This window comes from Vulpes vulpes, chromosome 9 (genome assembly GCF_048418805.1).
Source record: "Vulpes vulpes isolate BD-2025 chromosome 9, VulVul3, whole genome shotgun sequence".
NCBI classification, from domain to species: domain Eukaryota; kingdom Metazoa; phylum Chordata; class Mammalia; order Carnivora; family Canidae; genus Vulpes; species Vulpes vulpes.
In genome coordinates this window covers 94,333,523-94,356,533 of record NC_132788.1, presented here as the reverse complement: position 1 = coordinate 94,356,533, position 23,011 = coordinate 94,333,523, and the positions used below count along the sequence as shown (strand labels likewise).

Here is a 23,011-nt window from a genome sequence, read left to right as displayed (position 1 = left end):
AAGGTCATGGGATTGAGCCCCACAGCAGGCTCCCTGCTCAGCAGGGAGTCTGTCTGCTTCTCCCTTTGTCCTTCCCCACTTCACGCTCTCTCTCTTAAATAAATAAAATATTTTTAAAAACAAAAATAAAAATTCAAATAAATACATAGGTTTGAGTTCCTAATTTCTTGCCCAACACTATCCCTGGTACACCTCAAACGTTACATGACATATTCCTAAACATATACATCTAGGTGCAATTCTTACTACTAACAACATGTTATTTATTTGAGAAAATATACAAGTTATTACAATTTTATAGTGGTGGCACCTTAGAATAATGTGCTAGTAGGTACCTACAAAGAGTAGAATCAAAGAGTTCTACTAGCCTTCCCTGAACACCCAGAGACTGAACTAAAATGTTCTCTCCAACCACACATGCATATCACTACTGTGCACATGCAAACCACTCAAAGCATAATACTGAAACGACTGGTCTATACACTGATGTGTAATATGACTCCTTAAGGACAGGAGCAGTGTCCTATTCAGGTCTTTAACATCAATATGCAACAGAGCTCCTGACAACATAGATAACCTGTAAAATTTTTCTCAATAGTTGAAGTACACTAAAATCATTTAAAAATTCATAGCCGTGTTACATATTGATCAGACCAGAACAATAAAACACCTAAACACATAATTTTAGATTAAGGTCAATTTCTAGACAGGTAGTAAATTTGAGAAATCATTTTCAGATACATGCTGAAGACAGACACAGTGACTTTATCCACCACGACAGGGACAAGTGATGACTGAAGAAGTCAAAACCGAGACCTCCAATTTTCCAGGGGTAACATCTGAATAAAGGGAAAGAAAGAGGGAAAGCAAGAATTCTTCAAGGGCACCAGTTCTAGTAATGAAGTGCAAAAAGGAAAACAAATCCATAAAGATGTGGCAGAAAAAACCCAAAACAGGACACTCACCAGACATCAAGGATTCTTAGAGCTTGGGTGGGAGTGGATTTGGGACTCTGATCCTAATAATAAGCTCAGTATCAAAATCATCCAGATAAAAAAGCAGTAGATCAGAGTCAGGGGATGGCAAGTTGGAGGCAGAAACAAGAGCCTTTGCAGGGACACCCACCAGGCCCTGACTGTATCCTCCCCTCATCCAACCCACAACTCAACTACCCCCACCCTGAAGAGGCTTGCCCTAACACTAGATATAACGCGAATACAAGAGTTCGTGTTCTTAGACATTCTCTGAAGGAGTAGCATGGATTGTTCCTTGTAAATTCCTCGAGTGGTATTGAAAAACTTAAGGAATAAAATGGCAAAGAGAATACCAAAACTTGAGCTTTCCAGAGCCAGCAAAGTGCTGCTTTGCCTGAGTTATCTCAGCAGCTACACACCCCAATCAGAGACTGGGGATCAAGGACAGCTCTAACAGCCTGCTTCTATTCCCAGCTGTGTGACTACACTGCTTTTGATAAGCTGTTCTATCTCTGATTAACTATTTGGAAAATTAATCTAGTCTTATTCTGGATGTACATAAGTAGTCTCAACCTACCTAATTATAGACCACCCAAAATTCTGCTGAGCTGATGAAACCCAAAAAAGATAAATCTAACTGCAATACTTAAAAGTGCTTAAAATTTGTACCATAGTGTCCTTATTTCTTTGGTTTATTTATTAATTTGTCTTAACTGGAAAAAGGAGGAGGATATATACTTATGCACATAGAACATACACATCTATAATGCTATGTTCTGGTCTATTTAATCAACATGATAGTGCAAGAAAATAAATGTGAGAACGTGAATAAAGGAACAGAAACTGAGTGTGTCCAAGACACCAAGAGCGTTCACAGAAAATCACGACATCATCTTCACACCTTGAAAAGGAATGGGAGGGACTCCTGGGTGGCTCAGGAGGTTGAGAGTCTGCCTTTGGCTCGGAGGTGATCCCTGGATCCCAGGATCAAGCCCCGCATCCGGCTCTCTGCAAGGAGCCTGCTTCTCTCCCTGCCTGTGTCTCTGCCTATTTCTAATGAATAAATAAATAAAATCTCTTTAAAAAAAAAAAAAGAAAGAAAGAAAAGGAATGGGAAATGGGGATCCCTGGGTGGCTCAATGGTTTAGCGCCTGTCTACGGCCTAGAGCATGATCCTGGAGTTCTGGGATCAAGTCCCACATCCGGCTCAGTGCATGGAGCCTACTTCTCCACCCCACCCCACCCCGCCTATGTCTCTGCCTCTCTCTCTCTCTGTACCTCATGAATAAGTAGATAAAATCTAATTAAAAAAAAAAAGATTTAAAAAAGGCACATCGCTTAGACTCCAGAAAGAACCTCTTTACCTCACAAAATATGAGAATCAAATATTCTGTACATTTCTCTGAAAACTTTAACTGCTTTGGAATTCAAATAGTGCTTTCTATAAATTTTTCCCAATGTTATTAATAAAAGATACTGTAGGGCAGCCCGGGTGGCTCAGCAGTTTAGCGCCTCCTTCAGCCCAAGGTGTGATCCTGGAGACCTGGGATCCAGTCCCATGTCGGGCTCCCTGAATGGAGCCTGCTTCTCCCTCTGCCTGTGTCTCTGCCTCTCCCTCTCTGTCTCTCATGAATAAATAAATAAAATCTTAAAAAAATATTAAAAATTAAAATAAAAGAAACTGTTAATAGCCTTATAATTAGCACCTCTAATCATAGGTAATTGTTGCTGTAGTGCTCCTATTCTTGGGGAGAACAAAAAGTATTACCATTACTATTGATTACTGAGAATTTTTTTTTTTTAAAGATTTTATTTATTTATTCATGAGAGACACAGAGAGAGAGAGAGGCAGAGACACAGGCAGAGGGAGAAGCAGGCTTCATGCAGGGAGCCCGACATGGGACTCAATCCCAGGTCTCCAGGATCATGCCCTGGGCCGAAGGCAGGCACTAAACCACTGGGCCACCCGGGCTGCCCCAATTACTGAGAATTTAAATTTACCATGAGGCACTGTATATACATCAGTGACAACTTGTTATTTATCTGAAAAAAAAAAGTACAAGTCATGGCAATTTTTTAGTGTTGGCATTTTAAATGAGAATAATGTGCTTCATTTACTCCTCACAACAATACAAAAGTTGACTCTTTTCATACCATTGTACAGATGAAAAAGTATTGCCAGCTCCAACTATATATGACAGGCTGAGTATCCAGAAAGCCCTACTACTTCAAATATGTTAGACAAAATATAACAAATGTTATTTTAAACATACAGCTGGATTTCTAGGAAGAAAGCAAAACCCTAGGTACAAAAATGAAAGATGGAAAAAAAAATCTAAAAGTCTTCTAAGATTGGCAGTCTTCTAAGATTTAAAAAAAAAAAACACACACTAGGGTGACATGGGGTCAGATAATGAGACTAAACAGGCAAGTAATGACAGCATTGATAAAGGATAGGGTTTCACTGTCTATACAGGACAGGAAATAAGACTACAGACCTAAGCAAGGGAGGACACTTCATAACTAAGGCCATCACCTACCACACATGCATGGATAGCCAGGGCTATCAAGAGGTTGCAGTAGGGAAAGAATGAGCTAGAAAAAAATACCTGCCAGCAGAGGATAACAAGCTTCCATCTCAACATAATTTGAGTTTGGAACTTAACTAACCACTCAGATAGGAACCCCATGACAAATTAACACAAGAACTGGTCCTATGTTCAGCAGGTCTTCTGGAGTGCCTTAAAGAGCAAATTCTCAGCCCAGGCCAACAGAATTCCCAGGTAAAATTCCACTGAAGGAAGTGCTGCCATTCCAAAATTCAAATATACAGAAATCTCAAATTACGTTTTAAGTCAACAGAAAAAACAAACAGAAGAATCCTAACATTTCATATAAAAGAAAAAATGGTAAGACCTGTACAATGAGAATATGTAAGATGATTAAAGACATTAAGGAGAAAGATTTGAAAAATATATACATATAACTCCTATCACACGTACCGTTCAATGAAACTAAAAGCACAACTGTCAGGTTATATAACAAATTAGAAAATTACACATAGAAGAATACAGTTTAAAATTTATTTGTGAAGGATTGGAAATTGTGAAGGATATAAATCTCTAGCTTCAAGAATCAGTTTTTGGGTTTTTTTAAGATTTGAAACTGCATGCACGCAAGCAGGGGGAGCAACAGAGGGAAGGGAGAAAGAGAATCTGAGTCAAGACGACTGCCCACTAGGCTCAGAGCCCACGGCAGGACTCACTCCCAGAACCCTGAGATCATAACCTAGGCCGAAATCAAGAGTCAGATGCCTAACAAACTAAGCCACCCAGGCGCCCCAAGAAATATATCAGTTCTGAGGAATAAATTAAAAATACAGCTAGACACACTGTAGTCCAACTGCGTAACAGCAAAGAAAAAAGAGATTTTAAAAGAAACCAGAAGGAAAGAGAGTATCTCTAAAAAAAAACCCAAACTGGATTGATAAGATCTCTCAGCACCAGTAATCTCAGTAACTTACAAAACTATTACAACATGTTCTTAACGTAACAAAATTTGAAATTTATAATAAAAAACAATCATTCAATCATCTTTTGAAATAATAATGTAAGCCATTAGAAGTCAAAATAGAAATTAGGAAATACTTTAGGGGCACTTGGGTGGCTCTGTGGGCAAAGCGTCTACCTATGGCTCCCTGCCCGGGGGGAGCCTGCTTCTCCCCCTCCCTGGCACTCGTGCTCACTCAAACAAATAAATAAAATATTGAGAGAGAGAAATTAGAAAACACGTTAGAACTAAAAGAGTGAAAAAACATCACATCAAAATGTATGAGCCACAGCTGGATGCACAGGTTTTGGGTTTTTGTTTTTTTTTAAGATTTTATATATTTATTTGAGAGAGATGGAGAAAGACCAAGAGAGAGAGAATACAAGCAGTGGGAGAAGCATACTCCCCGCTGAGCAGGGAGCCCAACACAGGACTCAATCCCAGGACCCTGGGATCATGACCTGAGCTGAAGGCAGACACTTAACCAACTGAGCCACCCAGGCACCCAAGATGTATGTGTTTAAGAGAAAAAGGAATGCTGACCTCTACATCACATAATACACAAAGATCAATTCCAGATGGATTATATTGTAAAGGTGAAAGGCAAAACAACAAAGCTTCTATGAAAAACATAGAATATGACTTTGGAATTAAGCAAAGATTTCTTTAAAAGGGTATAAAAAGCATTACATATGAAAAAAAAATCATATATTAGTTTGTCAAAAATGGCCAAACTATAGCCCATAGGACAAACCCAGCCTGCTTCTGCTTATGTAAATAAAATTTTATTGAAAAAAAATAATGCTCATTGTCTGAGGCGATGCTCACACAAGAGCAAAGATGAGAAGTTACAGCAGAGACTGCATATTTACTATTCACATATTTACCTTTAACAGATATTACAGATAAAGCAGTTTACCATTTGGTAAATGGTAATTTACCAGAAAAGTTTACTAATCCCTGCCCTATATTACAATTAAGAGCTCTGTTCAGGGGCATCTGAGTGGCTCAGTTGGTTAAGTGTCTGCTTTCAGCTCAAGTGATAATCTCAGGGTCCTGGGATAGAGCTCTACATCCAGCTCCCTACTCAGCGGGGAGTCTGCTTCTCCCTCTGCCCCTCCTCCCCACTTGTACTCTCTTCTCTCTCTCTCAAATATTTAAGTAAAATCTTAAAAAAAAAAAAAAAAAAAATTCTGTTCATCAAAAGACATCATCATGGTAATAAAAAGATAAGGCACCAAGAGGATATTTGCAATAAAAATTTCTGACACAGGACCCATAACCAGAGCACATAAGAAAAACTCCTTTAAAAAAAAAAAATGAGAAAGAAAAGAAACATGTCCACTTTTGGTGAGAATGCAAATTGGCACAGCCACTGTGAAAAACAGTACAGAGGTTCCTCAAAAAGTTAAAAATAGGGGATCCCTGGGTGGCGCAGCGGTTTGGCGCCTGCCTTTGGCCCAGGGCGCGATCCTGGAGACCCGGGATCGAATCCCACATCAGGCTCCCGGTGCATGGAGCCTGCTTCTCCCTCTGCCTATGTCTCTGCCTCTCTCTCTCTCTCTGTATGACTATCATAAATAAATAATAAAAAAATTAAAAAAAAAAAAAAAAAGTTAAAAATAGAACTACCCTATTGTCTGGTAATTCCACTATCGGGTATTTACCCAAAGAATACAAAAACACTAATCTGAAAGGATATATGTACCCTTGTGCTTATTACAGCATTACTTACAATAGCCAAATTATGGAAGCAGCCCTAGTGACCATCACTAGATGAATAAAGAAAATGTGGTGTGCGTGCATGCATACACACACACACACACACACACACACACACACACCGGAATATTCAGCCATAAAGAACAAAAAAATAATGAAATCTTGCCATTTGCAACAACAGGGATGGAGCTAGCGATTATAATGTTAAGCAAAATAAGTCAGTCAGAGAAAGACAAATACCATATGATTTCACTCACATGTGTAATTTAAGAAATAAAACAAACAACAAAGGAAAAGACAGAGAGACAAGCCAAGAAACAGACTCTTAACTGTAGAGAACCAACTTATGGTTATCAGAGAGGAGGTGAGTAGGGAGATGGATGAAATAGGTGATGGGGATTAAGGAGTACAATTATCATGAAGAGCAATTAAGAACATATAGAATTGTTGAATCACTATATTGTACACCTGAGACTAATAAAACACTGTATGTTATGGAATTAATCTTTTTTAATGAGAAAGATAAATGACTGGATTACAAAACAACGGGCAAAATATCTGAACAGGCACTTCAATAAAGAGACTATCCAAATGTTTAATGAATACAAAAGTGTGCACAACCTCACAAGTCATCAGCAACTAAACAAAAAGCAGTATCATGACAATCCACCCCAAAACTAAAATAAGGGGGCACCTGGGTGGCTTAGTGTCCAACTCATGATTTCAGCTCAGGTCATGATCTCATGTATCATGAGATCAAGACCCACACTCAGTAGTAAGTCTGCTGGAGGTTCTCTCCCTCTCCCCTGCAGGGAGCCTGCCTCTCTTTCTGTGTCATAAATCAATCAATCAATCAATCAATCAGTCTTTAAAAAAATAAATCTTTTTAAAAAAAACCTAAAATAAGAAAACATACAAGCACCAGTGAGAAAGGAGAGAATTAGAACCCTTGTACATTGCTTGTTGGAGTATAAATTGGTACAACTGCTCTAGAAAATTAGCAGTATCTACCAAAGCTGAACATGTACATTCCATTACCCAGCAATTATATTCCTAGAAATATAAGAGAAATACTTAAGTTTACCAAAAGACATATACATACAAAAATATTCACAGTAACACTATTTATAATAGCTCTAAACTACAAATTACCCTAAAAAACAATCAATGGCAGAATGGATAAATTCTGTCCTTTGTGGAAATGGAATATTCCCACAACGGAATATTATACAGCAAGAGTCGAAAATGCCACTCACTTCTTCAATTACACTTTTAATTGAACACAGTCAAGCTTACTCGTTTAGATATTATCTTTGTTTTTATGTTGCAACAGAACTGATTAGTTGTGACAAAGTCTATATAGCCTGCAAGCCTAAAATACTTACCATCTGTTGCTTTTTTATTTTTTTTAAGATTTATTTATTTATATATGATAGACATAGAGAGAGAGAGAGGCAGACACACAGGAGGAGGGAGAAGCAGGCTCCATGCCGGGAGCCTGACGCAGGACTCGATCCAGGGACTCCAGGATCATGCCCTGGGCCAAAGGCAGGCGCTAAACCGCTGCACCACCCAGGGATCCCCCCATCTGTTGCTTTAAGAAAAAATTTACCAACCCCTTAAACAGCAATGACATGAAGAAATTTCAACTCCAAGTAATAACATGGTAGAACTGTACAATTATGCTTGCCTATATACTTCAAAAATTTAAGTCATGAATGACAAAAACAGGATGAACTAATTTTTTTATGATTTTATTTATTCATGAGAGATACAGAGAGGGGGGCAGTGACACAGGCAGAGGGAGAAGCAGGCTCCATGCAGGGAGCCTGATGTGAGACTCAATCTCGGACCCCAGGATCACGCCCTGGGCCAAAGGCAGACACTCAACCGCTGAGCCACCTAGGCATCCCCAAGATGAATTATTTCAAACTAAGACTAAAGAAATATAACTAAATAAAATGTGCAACTCTAGTTTGAATCTTAAAGAGGACATTTTTGAGACAATTTGTTGAAATGTAACAACTGATTATATAGTAAGTAACTGTACTGTTCGTCTCAAAGTTAAATTTCCTAAATTTGATCATAGTACTTCTAAGACAATATTTTAAGGAGAGACCCCTTCAGCCTGAGTCTTTACAGCCACACTCTCCCTGCTAGATCAGATATCCTGGCCACCAGGAACTACCTTCTCAAGTGACTTCAAGAATTCAGTCATTGTGGTGACAGACTGGTGATCTGTCTTCGGAAGTCCCTTTATTCTTGCTTCTTAGACCTACATGCTAATCTTGGCTTTCACCCTTCTCTGTTCCAAAAAGTCCAATGATTTTGCACAATCTTAGGAGAATAATACTATTCTCAGATACAGATCATAATACCCAAAGTTGGAGGAATCATCACGTCCACCAAATCCAACAGTTTTCTAATGTTTCTTTGCTACAGATAGAACTCCTTCAGGAGCAGAAAGCTCAAAAAGAAGTCTATCAGGAAAAACTGTTCAAAGTGAAAAACCTGAAAACCAGATTCCTCTCAGATCTTCCCATTTATGCCTCTATCCCTCAGTCACTCAGGTGCTCTGCAAAGAACAATCATAAAACCAAAGATTAGGTCCAACTCTTTTTTCTGAGAATTATAAGCCCCTTCTTATCAACTTCCTTCTCCCTAAAACTTATTTATCACAGAGCATGGTTTACTAAATCAAATGAAGGAAAGTGACTGCCGAAGTGACAGTCCTCTGACTCATATTCTTTCCATTATATCACACTGACCAAGTTCATGAGAATCTCTGCCATGAAGTCAGTCACACTTACTGGATAGAAATTCCAAAGTGTCAGAGAGAGATAGCCTATGGACTGTGACTCATCTAAAATGTTCCAAAAGAGGGCAGCCCAGTGGCACCGCGGTTTAGCGTCGCCTGCAGCCCAGGGTTTGATCCTGGGGACCCTGGATCGAGTCCCACATTGGTCTCCCTGCGTGGAGCCTGCTTCTCCCTCTGCCTGTGCCTCTGCCCCTCTCTCTCTCTATGAATAAATAAGTAAAATCTTTAAAAAATAATAATAAAAATAAATAAATAAAATGTTCCAGAAGAATACTAACCCAGTCCAAATACACAGCCTCATTTGTAGAAATGGCTTTGACAATAAATTTTATCTTCAAAGTATTTACATGTATTCCAAAATTTTATATAAAAACATGTTAAGCTCCTGTGACAGTTTGGAAATATATTCTAAAAAATTTAACGCATGTCCCTGAATATAGATGTATCCATCTCCTACTGAGAATTAATAATTGCACAAAGTTCTGATCATTGCTTTAAAATAAATCAGCAGTATTTTACATTTTTGTATATATTTCATGAAAAAAATAAATTTCACTAAATATTGTTCATTTCTCTAATTTCATTAACAGCCCTTCACTCTTCCTGTCTTTGAGACAGTTACCAACATCACAACAAGGCATGTCAATCAATAAATACATACTAAACACCTGCAGTGAATAGGAAAACAAAGCAAATCTTATCAACATTTAATTGATAAAATTTGACTTCAATTCAAAGGGCACTACAACATTTTGTTAGTCCTCAGATTACATAAAAATACACTGTCTCAGATATGAGTTGAAACAAGACCTACCTCTTTGGAGCCTTCCTTAGGAGCTGGAGGTGATGGCAAACTAGTATAATAAACATTCAAATAGTATGTCTACCTTACACCTATATTTTTACTTTTACCAAGAAAACTGCTAGAACAAGCTGGAATCTATTTTTCATAGTGGTGGTAGTGCTGTTTAAAGATTTATTTGAGGGATCCCTGGGTGGCGCAGGGGTTTGGTGCCTGCCTTTAGCCCAGGGCGCGATCCTGGAGACCCGGGATCGAATCCCACATTGGGCTCCCGGTGCATGGAGCCTGCTTCTCCCTCTGCCTGTGTCTCTGCCTCTCTCTCTCTCTCTGTCTGTGTGTGACTATCATAAATAAATAAAAATTAAAAAATAAAAATAAAAAATAAAGATTTGAGGGGATCCCTAGGTGGGTCAGTGGTTAAGCATCTGCCTTCGGTGCAGGGCATGATCCTGGAGTCCCAGGATCGAGTCTCACATCGGGCTCCCTGCATGAAGCCTGCTTCTCCCTCTGCCTGTGTCTCTGCCTCTCCCTGTGTCTCTCATGAATAAATCCAGATATACACCAACACATATCTGGTCAACATCCTTCCAACACACGATAGCTCTAAAATAACTGGATATCCATACTGAAAAAAAAAAAAGAGAGAATATTAGCCCTTACCCTCATACTACACATAAAAATTAACCCAAAATATATGAAAACCTAAAAGTATAAAAATCTCTACAAGAAAATACAGCAAACAGGTTTGCCGCCTCTCCCACCAGCCCAATGAACTGCAGCAGCTCTGGCGTGGGTTCCACGGCCCCGCACCCGGACTCAGCGCCTGCGGTCACAGCCCCCACAGTGCTGCTCACCCGGGGCGCCACTGCAGAGAACAAGGCCAGACCCAGGGGGACCGGGGGGGGGGGGTACCCGGGGCTGGAGCTGCAGCGGGGGCTGGAGAGCCGGCTGAGCACCCCCAGAGGGAGCCATGTCTAAGGGGGTTTACATACTGCTGAGCGCCGCCAACAGAGACCTGAAGCCAGTGGTGTCCAGCACACCTCTAGCGGACTTCCAGATGCAGCTGGAGGACTATACATCTAGGATCCCAGATGCAGTGACTGGTTACTACCTGAATCATGGCTGGCTTTGAGGCCTCGGACCCGCACATAATTTGGCTCATCTTCCTAGCTGCCCAGAAATTCATCTCAGATATTGCCAACGATGCCCTACAGCACTGCAAAATGAAGGGCACAGCTTCTGGCAGCTCCTGAAGCAAGCGCAAGGACCACAAGTACACTCTACCATGGAGGACTTGACCCCTGCCCTCAGCGAATATGGCATATGGCATCAATGTGAAGAAGCCGCACTACCTCACTTGAGCCACCCAACCTAAATGTACTTGTCTGTCCCCCTGTCCCCACCCCAGCCTGTTTTCATAATAAACTTTATTGTGACAGGCAAAAAATAAAAAAATGCAGCAGTTTGTGACTTTCGGGTATGTAAAGGTTTCTCTGAACAAATCATAAAAATCAATAAATTGAACTTCATCAAAATTTAAAACTTTTGTTCTTGGGAAAACACTGATAAGAAAAAAAAAAGTCAAATCTCAAGCTGGGAAGAAATATGTGCAGTAATATTATAAAGAAATTGTACGCAGAACATATAAAGATTTTTTAGAATTTAATTTAAAAACAAAACTGCAGAAAACACAGCAGGCCTGAGATTACTACCCTCAGACCTGTTTACCAATTGGCCCTTGGCTAGCATCTGGGAATCTGCCTCTAAGAGTATTCCTAGTCAACTGATAAGAAAGGTAATTCACTGAACCTAAACTATTTGCACAATGTGGTTTTTTTTTTTTTAAGATATATTTATTTATTCATGAGAAACACAGAGAAAGAGAAACAGGCTCCCCACAGAGAGCCTGATGCAGGATTCAATCCCAGATCCCAAGATCAGGCCCTAAGGTGAAATGAAGCCAGTCCCTCAACCGCTGAGCCACCCAGGCATCCCAACAATTTGGTTTGTTGATGAATGATGAATACTACTTTCCTTCTGGGGAGTCTGGAAGTTTAAGTATGTGCCAGGAAAAGGTACCAGCCCCCAATAAAATCCTTGGGCATGAGACTCTAACAGGCTTCCTTGGGCAGAAATTGCCTGTATGCTACTACATTTTCAGTGCTGGGAAATAACGCACTTTGTGTGACCCCTCACATAAGGAAGAGAGCATACAGGGACACCTGGGTGGCTCAGTGGTTGAGCATCTGCCTTTGGCTCAGGTTGTGATCCTGAGGTCCTGGGATCAAGTTCTGCATCAGGTTCCCCTCAGGGAGCCTGCTTCTACCTCTGCCTATGTGTCTCTGCGTCTCTCATGTCTTTTTAAGATAAATAAAATTTAAAAAAGGGGGGTGGGGGGAAGCGAGCATACAGAAACCCATAGCATCAATTCCTCCAGGCTACACCTACGTCTTTTTCCCTTGTGACTAGGCTTTGTATATGTACTACACTGCAGTAACAAATCTTAGCTATAAGTACATGGGGCGCCTATCTGGCTCACTGGGAAAAGCATGCAACTCTTAATCTCTCAGGGTTGTGAGTTCCAACACCAGGTTGGGTGTAGAGATTGCTTAACTTAAAAAAAAAAAATCTTAATTATAAGTACAAGTATAGGCTGAGTTCCAATAAGTCTTTCTAGTAAATCTCTGAAAGTGGAGTGGTCTTGGGACCAAATTAAAAAATTGTTTGAGGGATCCCTGGGTGGCGCAGCGGTTTAGCCCCTGCCTTTGGCCCAAGGCACGATCCTGGAGACCTGGGATCGAATCCCACGTCGGGCTCCCGGTGCATGGAGCCTGCTTCTCCCTCTGCCTATGTCTCTGTCTCTGTCTCTCTCTCTCTATCATTAAAAAAAAAAAAAAAAAAAAAAAAAATTTGTTTGAACAAGCAAAGGAAGAGACACAAATGGTCAATAAGCACATAAAAAGATGTTTAACATCACTCATCATGAAAATGCAAATTAGAAGTATGAGATTTCACTACATACCTATCAAAATGAATAAAATTATGAAGACTAATCATACCAACTGCTGACAAGAATGCAAAGGAACCGAACTATCATATACTACTACACTGCTAGATGGTATGTAAAATGATACAAGCGCTTTAGAAAACAGGCTAGCAGTGTCTTCTAAAGTTAAATGCTACCAATCCTATGACCCAAACATTCCACTCCTGTGTTATTAACCTAGGAGAAATGAAAATATGTCACAAAAAGACTTGAATATTAATAACAACAGCAACTTTACTTACAAAGCTGTAAACAACCCAAATTCCCATCAAACAGTAAAAGGATAAATGAACTGTGATTTATTGATACAATGGAATACTAATTACAATAAAGAGGAAAAATAATACATAACGCAGATGATGCACATCTCAGAATCCATTATGATGAGAGAAAGAACTGAGGCAGAAGAAGTATACCCTGTGATTCTATTTATATAAATTTCAAGAAGTTGTAAATAAATCTGTAGTGTCAATGGTTGCCAGGGGACTGGGGTCGGAGATGGACTTCAAAGAAACATCTGGGAATGATGGAAATGTTCATTACCTTGAACTCATCATATTGTCAATATGTACCATTTATAATACATCAATCACATCAGTAAAATTGGAGGGAGAGGGCAGCCCAGGGCCAGATCCCGGAGATCCAGGATCGAGTCCCGCATTTGGTTCCCTATTTGAAGCCTGTTTCTCCCTCTGCCTGGGTCTCTGCCTCTCTCTTTTTCTCTCATGAATAAATAAATATTTTAAAAATAAATAAAGTTCCACTCTGATTGAAAAAAAAAAATCAGCCCAAACAGTGAACTCTTATATCAGTACTGCTTATTCAGAAAGAAAAAACAAAACACGTTTAAGGTTAAACAGCTGACATGTTTCACTAAAACATTCTTTGCTTTATTGTCTTTCTTATCCACTTTTACTTGACACCATTACACATTATACAATCCCTTTCATTTGGGAAAATGTTAAACATTATTTTAAGAAAAAGAGAAGTACATCTGGTCCCACTGGCACTAAGCCATGAATATTTTTATTTATGGCTTTTGCCTAAAAATATTCTTCCTTAGTCTTTAAAATCTTGAAAAAAAATAATGGTTTCATTCCCAAGAGTTAAATATCCCATAAATAAAGCCTCCTGTACATACTATTTTTTAAGACCACTCATACAATCCTAATTGGGAATATCAATATAATGTGAAACATTATATAGAACACTTCACGTAATGGTATCTGTAAATTTTATTCTAGATATTAATGTCACACTTTAAATAAAGTACAATCTACATGTATTATGTTACAGTATTTTAAATGATAACTTCAACCAGTTTCTGATTTAATAATTCTAATCTGGTTCATAATACACAAGAATAAGAAATAAACTCTCATGTAATTAGAGGTAAAAGAACATGGAACTTTCCAATGATTCAGAAAAAAAATACACAGAGCAAAAGAGTAATAAAGCAAATATAGTAAAATGTTAACAAGCAGGGATTCTAAATAAAGGGAAAATGAAAGTTCTTTGTACTATCCTTGCAAAATCTTTACTTTGAATTAATTTTAAACTTACAAAAGTTACCCAAAAAACATCAATTAGTCACACGGCTCAGAAAATGAAGTTACACTGATCATCCAATGCAGTAATCTCCATTACTACAAAACAAGCATGTACCTCCAGTATCTAAAAATTTATTCATAAATTATCCAAAATCTAAAAATTTATTCATAAATTATATACAGGTACTTACTACACTAATACATTACACACATATAACATAAATCACACATTAAAAAATATTTTAAAAGGACAAAGTTCTAAAGCAAATGCAAACAGAAGGTATGATCTTATTCCAACTATAATTTAACCAGTACCCAGTAACTCCCAAATCTCGTCTTCTAATTCAACCTATACTCTAAACTCCAGATCTCACTTCCTAGTAGCCTTAAGATTTCTAACTCCAAGTTGCCTGTCAGAGAACCAAACATGACACAGACTAAACTGAGTACCTTTCCCCAGAAACCTGCTTTTATTCTGGCTTTCCCCCCTTAGTGCTAAAAGTGTCTGACTGCTAAGTGTAGTGCCCCTAGTAAATTCTTTTTCCAACCCTTATATTGCTCCCCCAAAATACTACTAAGTTCTGCTCCCTTGAGCTCTCAGTTCCTCTCTGTCCTTTCTAAATCCACTGCTTCCTCCATAGGGTGTCATCACAGTGGATTTTGAGAGCAGTTTCTTCATGGAGTATTTTCAAAGCCTCCAATCTCAACAGCTTCCAACCCATTCTTCACACTGAAACCTGTAGGATTATTCTAAAACCCAAATTCAACTAAGCTACCTATTATTCTCTCCCTACTACTCTTCCCCATCGCTTTCAAGATAAAGGTCATACATCCAACACAGTAAACCTGGCCTATTACAACAGATTCTGGCACACTTCTCTGCTTATCTTCCTCAATTCTAATCTTGTTAAACTGTTGCAACTACCTGAAAGTATATTTTCTCAGGCCTTTATGCTTTTACATGTTGGTATCACTGCCTGAAAAATCCCATCCTTCAGCATTTCCCTGAAGAACTCATGCTGAACTTTCAAGTCTCTAATTCAACATTTCTTGAAATCACCAGGTAAGTCAAAGGCTCTATTCATTCACCTCATTCGAGTGTGTGCCCCCTGAGGACAAAGACACTGCACTGTATTGCTCTTTAAATTCTCAGAATTTGATAAATAACCAAATGCTTAATACTTGCTGAGCTCAAATCAGTGGGGGAAAAGAAGTACTTTTTAATAAATGTCACTGGGATAACCAGATAATTGTAAGAAAAAAGATCCAGATTCAGCTCACACTGAATACGAAGATAAATTCTAAATAGATGAGAAGTGTAAAAAATGAAGCCATATTAGTACTAGAAGAACATCTGACGAAATTCCTTCATCGCCTACGAGGGAAGAAAGCTTTCTAACATGATTCAAAAAAGCCACAATTCTACGGGCGCCTGGTTGGCTCCATCAGTAGAGCATAGGACTATTGATCTCAAGGTCATGATTACAAAAAAAAAAAAACAACAACAACACAATTCTATACCTGACTAAATAAAAATAAATGTCTGGATAGCGAAAATACCGTAAGCAAACTAACATTTACTGCAGAATCAGTAGAAAACATACTCTCCTATTCTCAATTATACCTGAGATATTAATAGATTGTTAAAACAGATCAGAAACATCTGAGATCAGGTAGCCCAGGTGGCTCAGTGGTTTAGCACCGCCTTCGGCCCAGGGCACGATACTGGAGAACAGGAACTGAGTCCCATGTCGGGATCCCTGCATGGAGCCTGCTTCTCCCCTTGCCTGAGTCTCTGCCTCTCTCTCTCATTCTGTGTCTCTCATGAATAAATAAATAAAATCTTAAAAAAAAGAAAAAAAGAAAAAAGAAACATCTGAGATTTTTAAAAGGTCTACCAATAAACTGTGAAACTGGAAACTGCAAAAACCCAAATCGGAGACTTAGAAGTAAAAATTATGAGAAAAGCTATGACAAGTACTTCCTGGAAGTCTAATGTTTGTACAGAGTTCAAAAATATAAATGAATATGAGACAGGAGAGAAGACTAACAGACTGAATGATCCTTGAGATAAAGAAACGTAACTGAGTCTTCAGATCATGACTTATAACTAACTAGTCGTATTTCTGAATTGCAAAGATCAGTATTAAAAAGGGGAAAATCAAATATCAAATTTTTCTCCACAAAATCAAATATTAAGGAAAGAACAAAACTGGGGCTCTCAGGTGGCTCAGCTAATTAAGCATCTGACTTCAGTTCAGGTCATGATCCCAGGGTAATGGGGTCAAGCCCCACATGGGGCTCCCTGCTTCTCCCTCTCGGTCTGCCCCTCCCCCAACTTGTGCTCCTGCTCACTCTCTCAAACAAAAATCTTAAAAAAATAAAAAAAATAAAAAACTCTTAAAAAAAAAAAAAAAAAAGGGAGGGACTCCTGGATGGCTCAGCAGTGTTGCACCTGTGTGATCCTGGACTCCGGGGATTGAGTCCCACATCGGGCTCCCTGTGTGAAGCCCACTTCTCCCTTTGCCTGTGTTTCTGCCCCCCGCCCCCCCGTGTCTCTCATGAATAAATAAATAAAATCTTAAAAAGGGGGGGGGATAAAACGAGGGCACCTGGATGGCCCAGCCCATAGATATGTGATTCTCAATCTCCAGGTCATGAGTTCAAGCCCCACAGTGGGTGTAGAGATAACTAAAAAAGTTTTTTAAAACTTAAAAATAAAAAGGAAAGCAAAGAACAAAACTACATATTTCAGAAGGGAAAAAAAGCATAACCTAGTATTTGTACACCAAACCAAACTATCAAAGTATCAATTGCAAGGACAATTATATTTTCACACAAGCTTGAACAATCTCACCTACAAAAGATAAAAATTCCACAAAAACGTATCCTAGCCACAAGAATTGAATCAGGAGAAAGAATGGAGAAGACCTGGTATAGTAGAGACTATAAGGAAACTACAACACAGTAAAATGTTAACAGTTGAGTCTATAAATAGTTGTAATATTTAATGCAACTGTTAAATGACTTCTGAAAGTGAAGTTCCTACACTTAAAAAGCAATGATACTCTATAGCTTAAATTCCGTTGAGGCTCTTTGTTTATTCTACAGGATAGTAGCAGTAAAGAGCTATAGGCTGCACTCGAGAGTACAGAAACTGCAGATTCCCCAATTATTCTAAGCTCATGTACTTACCGGGAGTTTGGTGAAGGCCGGATTGGTGACATGCTTCCCAAAGGCATCTTCCTGGAACTGAAGAAGCTGTACCACTAGCCCAGCCAGTGTTTTATTGGTAGGAGCATCCGCATGAACATACTGCAAGACAAAGATGAAGACTCAAAAACTGGAATAATCGTGCAGAAGAGCATGTTAGCTTACTTCCTGTTACCTACTAAGCCAGGTGACAGATTTGCAGAGGTCTGAACCATGGTCTCTGCTGTAAAGGAGCTTACAAAAACAAATGCTGAGGGCAATGGGGGACAGATAACTCATCTCTTCAGTTAACAGGTTTCAGAGAGAGAAACCATGTCCAAGCAATGAATCCAAGTCATCTCGTATGCACCTGGACCTAAAGTAGATGGTGAGATCCTGAACTTCAGACTTGAACATAATACTGTAACCAGGGATCTCTGGGTGGCTCAGCAGCTTGGTGCCTGCCTTTGGCCCGGGGCGCGATCCTGGAGTCCCGGGATCGAGTCCCGCGTCGGGCTCCCTGTATGGAGCCTGCTTCTCCCTCTGCCTGTGTCTCTGCCTCTCTATGTCTATCATAAATAAATAAATAAATCTTTAAAAAAAAAACAAAACTGTAACCAGGTGAGACCTATTAGCAAATGCATTTTGTATGTGGGATGACTATAAATAACTTGTAGCCAGAAAGCAGACTGTTCTGTTTTTAAAACAGGCCTACAAATTTATTTGGCACCCCATCAAAAAGTAGGGTGTATGCCCTCTTTTGCTGAATCAAGACCATCCTTAATTATTAACTTGTAACCATTAAAATGGGGGGAGAGGGGTTTGATGCTGTGGTACCTCTGGGGATAAGTCAAAAGCTTCCATATAGTCCTTTGAGGGTAGTCACCTTTGGAGTCCTGAACTACCTTGAGGCCACCATACTTTGAGGAACCCAGACTACATGGAGAAGCCAGATGCTATAGCCACAAACCCCAGCTGATGCCCCAGAAGACTGATAGTAAAACCATCAGACACTTGAGTAAAGATGGTTCCAGATGATTCCATCCCCAGGTGTCAAGTTATGCCCAATTATCAAATCTTCCCAGTCGAAATCCGAGACACAGTTCTCAGAGACAACTGTCCCCACTGTACACTTCGAAATTCCTAACACAAAGAAACTTTGAGCACAATAAAAGGGTTGTTTTATGTCAAGAAATTTGGAATATCATAAAATGGTTTATATGTGTACTTAAAAATGGTTAGGGGGCAGCCCGGGTGGCTCAGCGGTTTAGTGCCACCTTTGGCCCAGGGTGTGATCCTGGGGACCTGGGATCGAGTCCCACGTTTCTCCCTCTGCCTGTGTCTCTGCCTCTCTCCGTTTCTCTCATGAATAAATAAAATCTTAAAGAAAAAAAAAAGGTTAGAATAGTAAATTGTTACTTTTTTACTACAATAAAAACATTTTTTTAAAACAAATATATGTGAAAACTTATCCACACTAATGTCGAGAATGTCCTTTTGGACACCGTCTGCCAAACCCAGGCTGCCCTGTTTCTCAAACTTTTTAAAAGTTGATTTAAAAACCTTATAGTTGGGGCACCTGGGTAGCTCAGTCTGCCTTCAACTCAGGTCCTGATCAGGTTCCCTGCTCAGCAGGGGAGCCTGCTTCTCCCTCTGCCACTCCCCCTGCTTGTGCTCTCTCTCACTCAAATAAATAAAATAAAAATAAGGGCAGACCAGGTGGCCCAGCAGTTAAGTGCTGCCTTCAGTCCAGGGTGTGATCCTGGAGACCAGGAATCGAGTCCCACGTCTCGCTCCCTGCATGGAGCCTGCTTCTCCCTCTGCTTGTGTCTCTGCCTTTGTCTCTCATGAACGAATAAATAAATAAAATCTTTTAAAAAGAAAAAAAAAATGGGGACGCCTGGGTGGCTCAGCGGTTGAGCGTCTGCCTTCAGCTCAGGGCGTGATCCTGGAGTCCCGGGATCGAGTCCCACATCGGGCTCCGTGCATGGAGCCTGCTTCTCCTTCTCCCTCTCCCTCTGCCTATGTCTCTGCCTCTCTCTCTCTCTCTCTCTGTCTCTCAGGAATAAATAAATAAAACCTTAAAATAAAAAATGCTCAATATCACTTTGGAAAGCCAATATATTCAGTAAATTTTTTTAAACCTCCAATTTTGAGCAAGAAAAACATCTATACATCCTTGAAACTGAAAAGATAAAAGATAAAATGAATGTTTCTTCCTAGAACAAACCTCTTTCCCAGTATCATCTAACATTTCATGATTAATGTGGTAGGTTTCCATTACAAAAAAATAATTTTTAAGTGAGTTATATACATGGCAAAATGATATTGGCTGCACACTGTACTCTTAACAGATTGAGTGGCTCTCAATTTGTACTACTGCCAAGCAAAGATAATGCAGGATTTAAAAAGGCAATTCTTCTTAAAGGTTAGTATCCTCCCAAATTTTATTTATTCAAGTGCACTAGCTTTCTACTCTAAATGAAACAGCCAGCATGCATTCACTTTGCTAAAGACTGGTATTTTGTTGGAATGCTTTATATTACATGGTAAAATCCAGCCCACTGCCTGCTTCTCTGTGACCCAAACAAGAACTATTTTTACATTTTAAATGGATGGAAAGAAATTTTCATTCATTCATTCATTTCATTGAGAGAAAAAGAACGTGAGCAGGGAGAAGAGGGAAAGAGAATCTCAAGCATACTACTTGCTAAGCCCGGAGCCGACACAGGTTTTAGATCTCACAACCCCTAACACCATGACCTGAACTGAAACCAAGAGTCAGACATTAAACCACTAAGCCACCCAGGAACACCTAAATAAATTCTTTTTTTTAAGATTTTATTTATTTATTCATGAGAGACACACAGAGAGAGGAGGCAGAGACACAGCAGAGGGAGAAGCAGACTCCATGCAGGGAGCCCAACATGGGACTCAATCCTGGACCCCAGGATCACACCCTGGACTGAAGGCAGCACTAAACCGCTGAGCCACCCAGGCTGCCCCCTCTAAATAAATTCTTTAAAAAAAAAAAAAAAAAAGATTTCATAACACATGAGTATTATATGAAATTCAAATTTCAGGGTCCATAAAGTTTTATCAAAACAGGCACACTCAAAAAAAAAAAAAAAAAAAAACCGGCACTCTCATTATACACTGCCTATGTGTAACAGCAGAGTCAAGTAGTTCCAACTGAGATGGCATGACCTGCAAAGCCTAAAATCTTTACTCTCCTGCACCTTATAGAAAAAGTCTGCTTACTCCTGTTCTAGACCCCTCCTTTTTCATCCTTACAAAAAGTTCTCTTTTATATTATCGGTGTTCCGTGAAAACACATTTCCATAGGCCACAAAGTAAAACACTGATACCAGACACCAGGCAAAAAATGGAAACAAACTTCATACAATTGTCAGTTCTATTGACCTAAATAATGTTTTTCAAATCTTAGACCCACTCCCAGAGTTTCTAATTCAGTAAGTCAGGGCCAAGAATTTACATTTCTAACAAGTTCTAGGTGACACAACTAGAGTGGGAACCCACTTTAAGAACCATTAAAAGGGATCCCTGGGTGGCTCAGAGGTTTAGCGCCTGCCTTTGGCCCAGGGCGCGATCCTGGAGTCCCGGGATGGAGTCCCACATCGGGCTCCCTGCATGGAGCCTGCTTCTCCCTCTGCCCATGTCTCTGCCTCTCTCTCTGTGTCTCCCATGAATAAATAAACATAAAAGGTTCTTGGGACGCCTGGGTGGCTCAGCGGCTGAGCATCTGTCTTTGGCTCAGGGCGTGATCCTGGAGTCCCTGGATGGAGTTCCACATCAGGCTCCCTGCATGGAGCCTGCTTCTCCCTCTGCCTGTGTCTCTGCCTCTCAAAAAGCATTCCCCTCTCCTCCCTTCTATGTTACGGAGCCACATTTATCAACAAACTTAAATGAAGATATTCCTAGACTCGTTAGTCTGTTCCTTCACTGAACAAACGGACTGAGCACTAAGGACACGTAGAAAACAACAAAAAAAAAGTTCTCTTTTAATTTGAAACCATATGAATTTTACAAGTAGGTGTCTATGTCCACCTTTACCACTACATTTTCTGCTACCTTCCACTCTGTTCCATGAGAAGGACCATGTGTAGCAAAAAAAAAAAACTGGGGCACTGGGGCTCTGGGGCCAGGAAGACCTTCACTGAATTCCAAATTTGCCACTTCTAATTGTAACTTAGAGAAATCATGCATATCTGGAGTCTCAGGTTCCGCTCATTTGTAAAATGAAATAAATATTACTCACGACCATTGTAAGGATTTGAGTTATGGTTTAAGTGCCCAGATACGTTTAGACGCCCAGTTGTTCATGGAATGCATGGATAAACCCACTAATAAAAGTGGGATTACCAACAACGTGTTTATTTCATTCAGTTGCTGAGACTTATGAATATAAAAATGCAGTATTAAAGGCAACAGAAAAGTTTAGTTAATAGCCATCAATGTGTACACCGAGTGGACATATATATATTGCATCCTGGTTAGGTTCGCCATTCCAATACCACTCTGTGAGGCTGATAGGATTCTGTCTCTCAGACATGAGGAATATACAATTCTGAATTTGAGGAAGCCCAAGAAATATACCCTGGCCTTAGGAAATCCTGAGAAGTCAAACCTAACCTTCACTTTAAGGCCTGAAGAACACTGAGCCAACATTTGCCCAATGGCATCAACACTCTGGGACAAATCCCTCGGTCAGCCTCAGAAACAATTCCTCACACACCAAACAAACCCATTCAAGCCTACAGCCGCCCTCTTCAAACTGGACCCGAAAAGGGACGCCCGAGTGGCCCAGTCTCTGGCTCAGGGAGTGATCCCACATGGGGCTCCCTGCAAGGAGCCTGCTTCTCCCTCTGCCTGTCTCTACCTCTTTCTCTGTGTCTTTCATGAATAAATAAATTTTTAAAATCTTAAAAAAAAAAAAAACTTGGAAATTGAGCCCAAACAGATGCACAGAGTTTGGAGAGGTAGAAATGACTATTTCTCTTTCTCCTCCCTAATATCCAAAGGAATATTCCTCATTTCTGCTAAAACCACATTGATAAGCTAATAGTGGGATCCCTGGGTGGCACAGCGGTTTGGCGCCTGCCTTTGGCCCAGGGCCCAATCCTGGAGACCCGGGATTTAATCCCACGTTGGGCTCCCGGTGCATGGAGCCTGCTTCTCCCTCTGCCTATGTCTGTGCTTCTCCCTCTCTCTCTCTGTGTGTGACTATCATAAATAAATAAAAATTAAAAAAATAAAAATTAAAAAAAGATAAGCTAATAGTTATATGTCAATTATATCTCAATAAAAAAATCCAGACTGGGGGAGGGGGAAGGCCAC

At 39.8% G+C, this 23,011-nt stretch overlaps 1 protein-coding gene and 1 pseudogene across 4 annotated transcripts in view; one reads left to right on the top strand and one right to left on the bottom strand.

The window, feature by feature from the left end:
- Positions 1-23,011, bottom strand: part of SMARCC1 (SWI/SNF related BAF chromatin remodeling complex subunit C1) — a 167,467-nt gene that overhangs the window by 142,719 nt on the left and 1,737 nt on the right. For all 4 annotated transcript variants that reach the window (XM_072721013.1, XM_072721014.1, XM_072721016.1 and 1 more), the window contains exon 2: positions 17,657-17,776. In XM_072721013.1, the coding sequence (XP_072577114.1) occupies positions 17,657-17,776 (120 nt within the window). The remainder of the gene's footprint in view (positions 1-17,656; positions 17,777-23,011) is intronic.
- Positions 10,634-11,303, top strand: LOC112913295 (transcription initiation factor TFIID subunit 10 pseudogene; annotated as a pseudogene).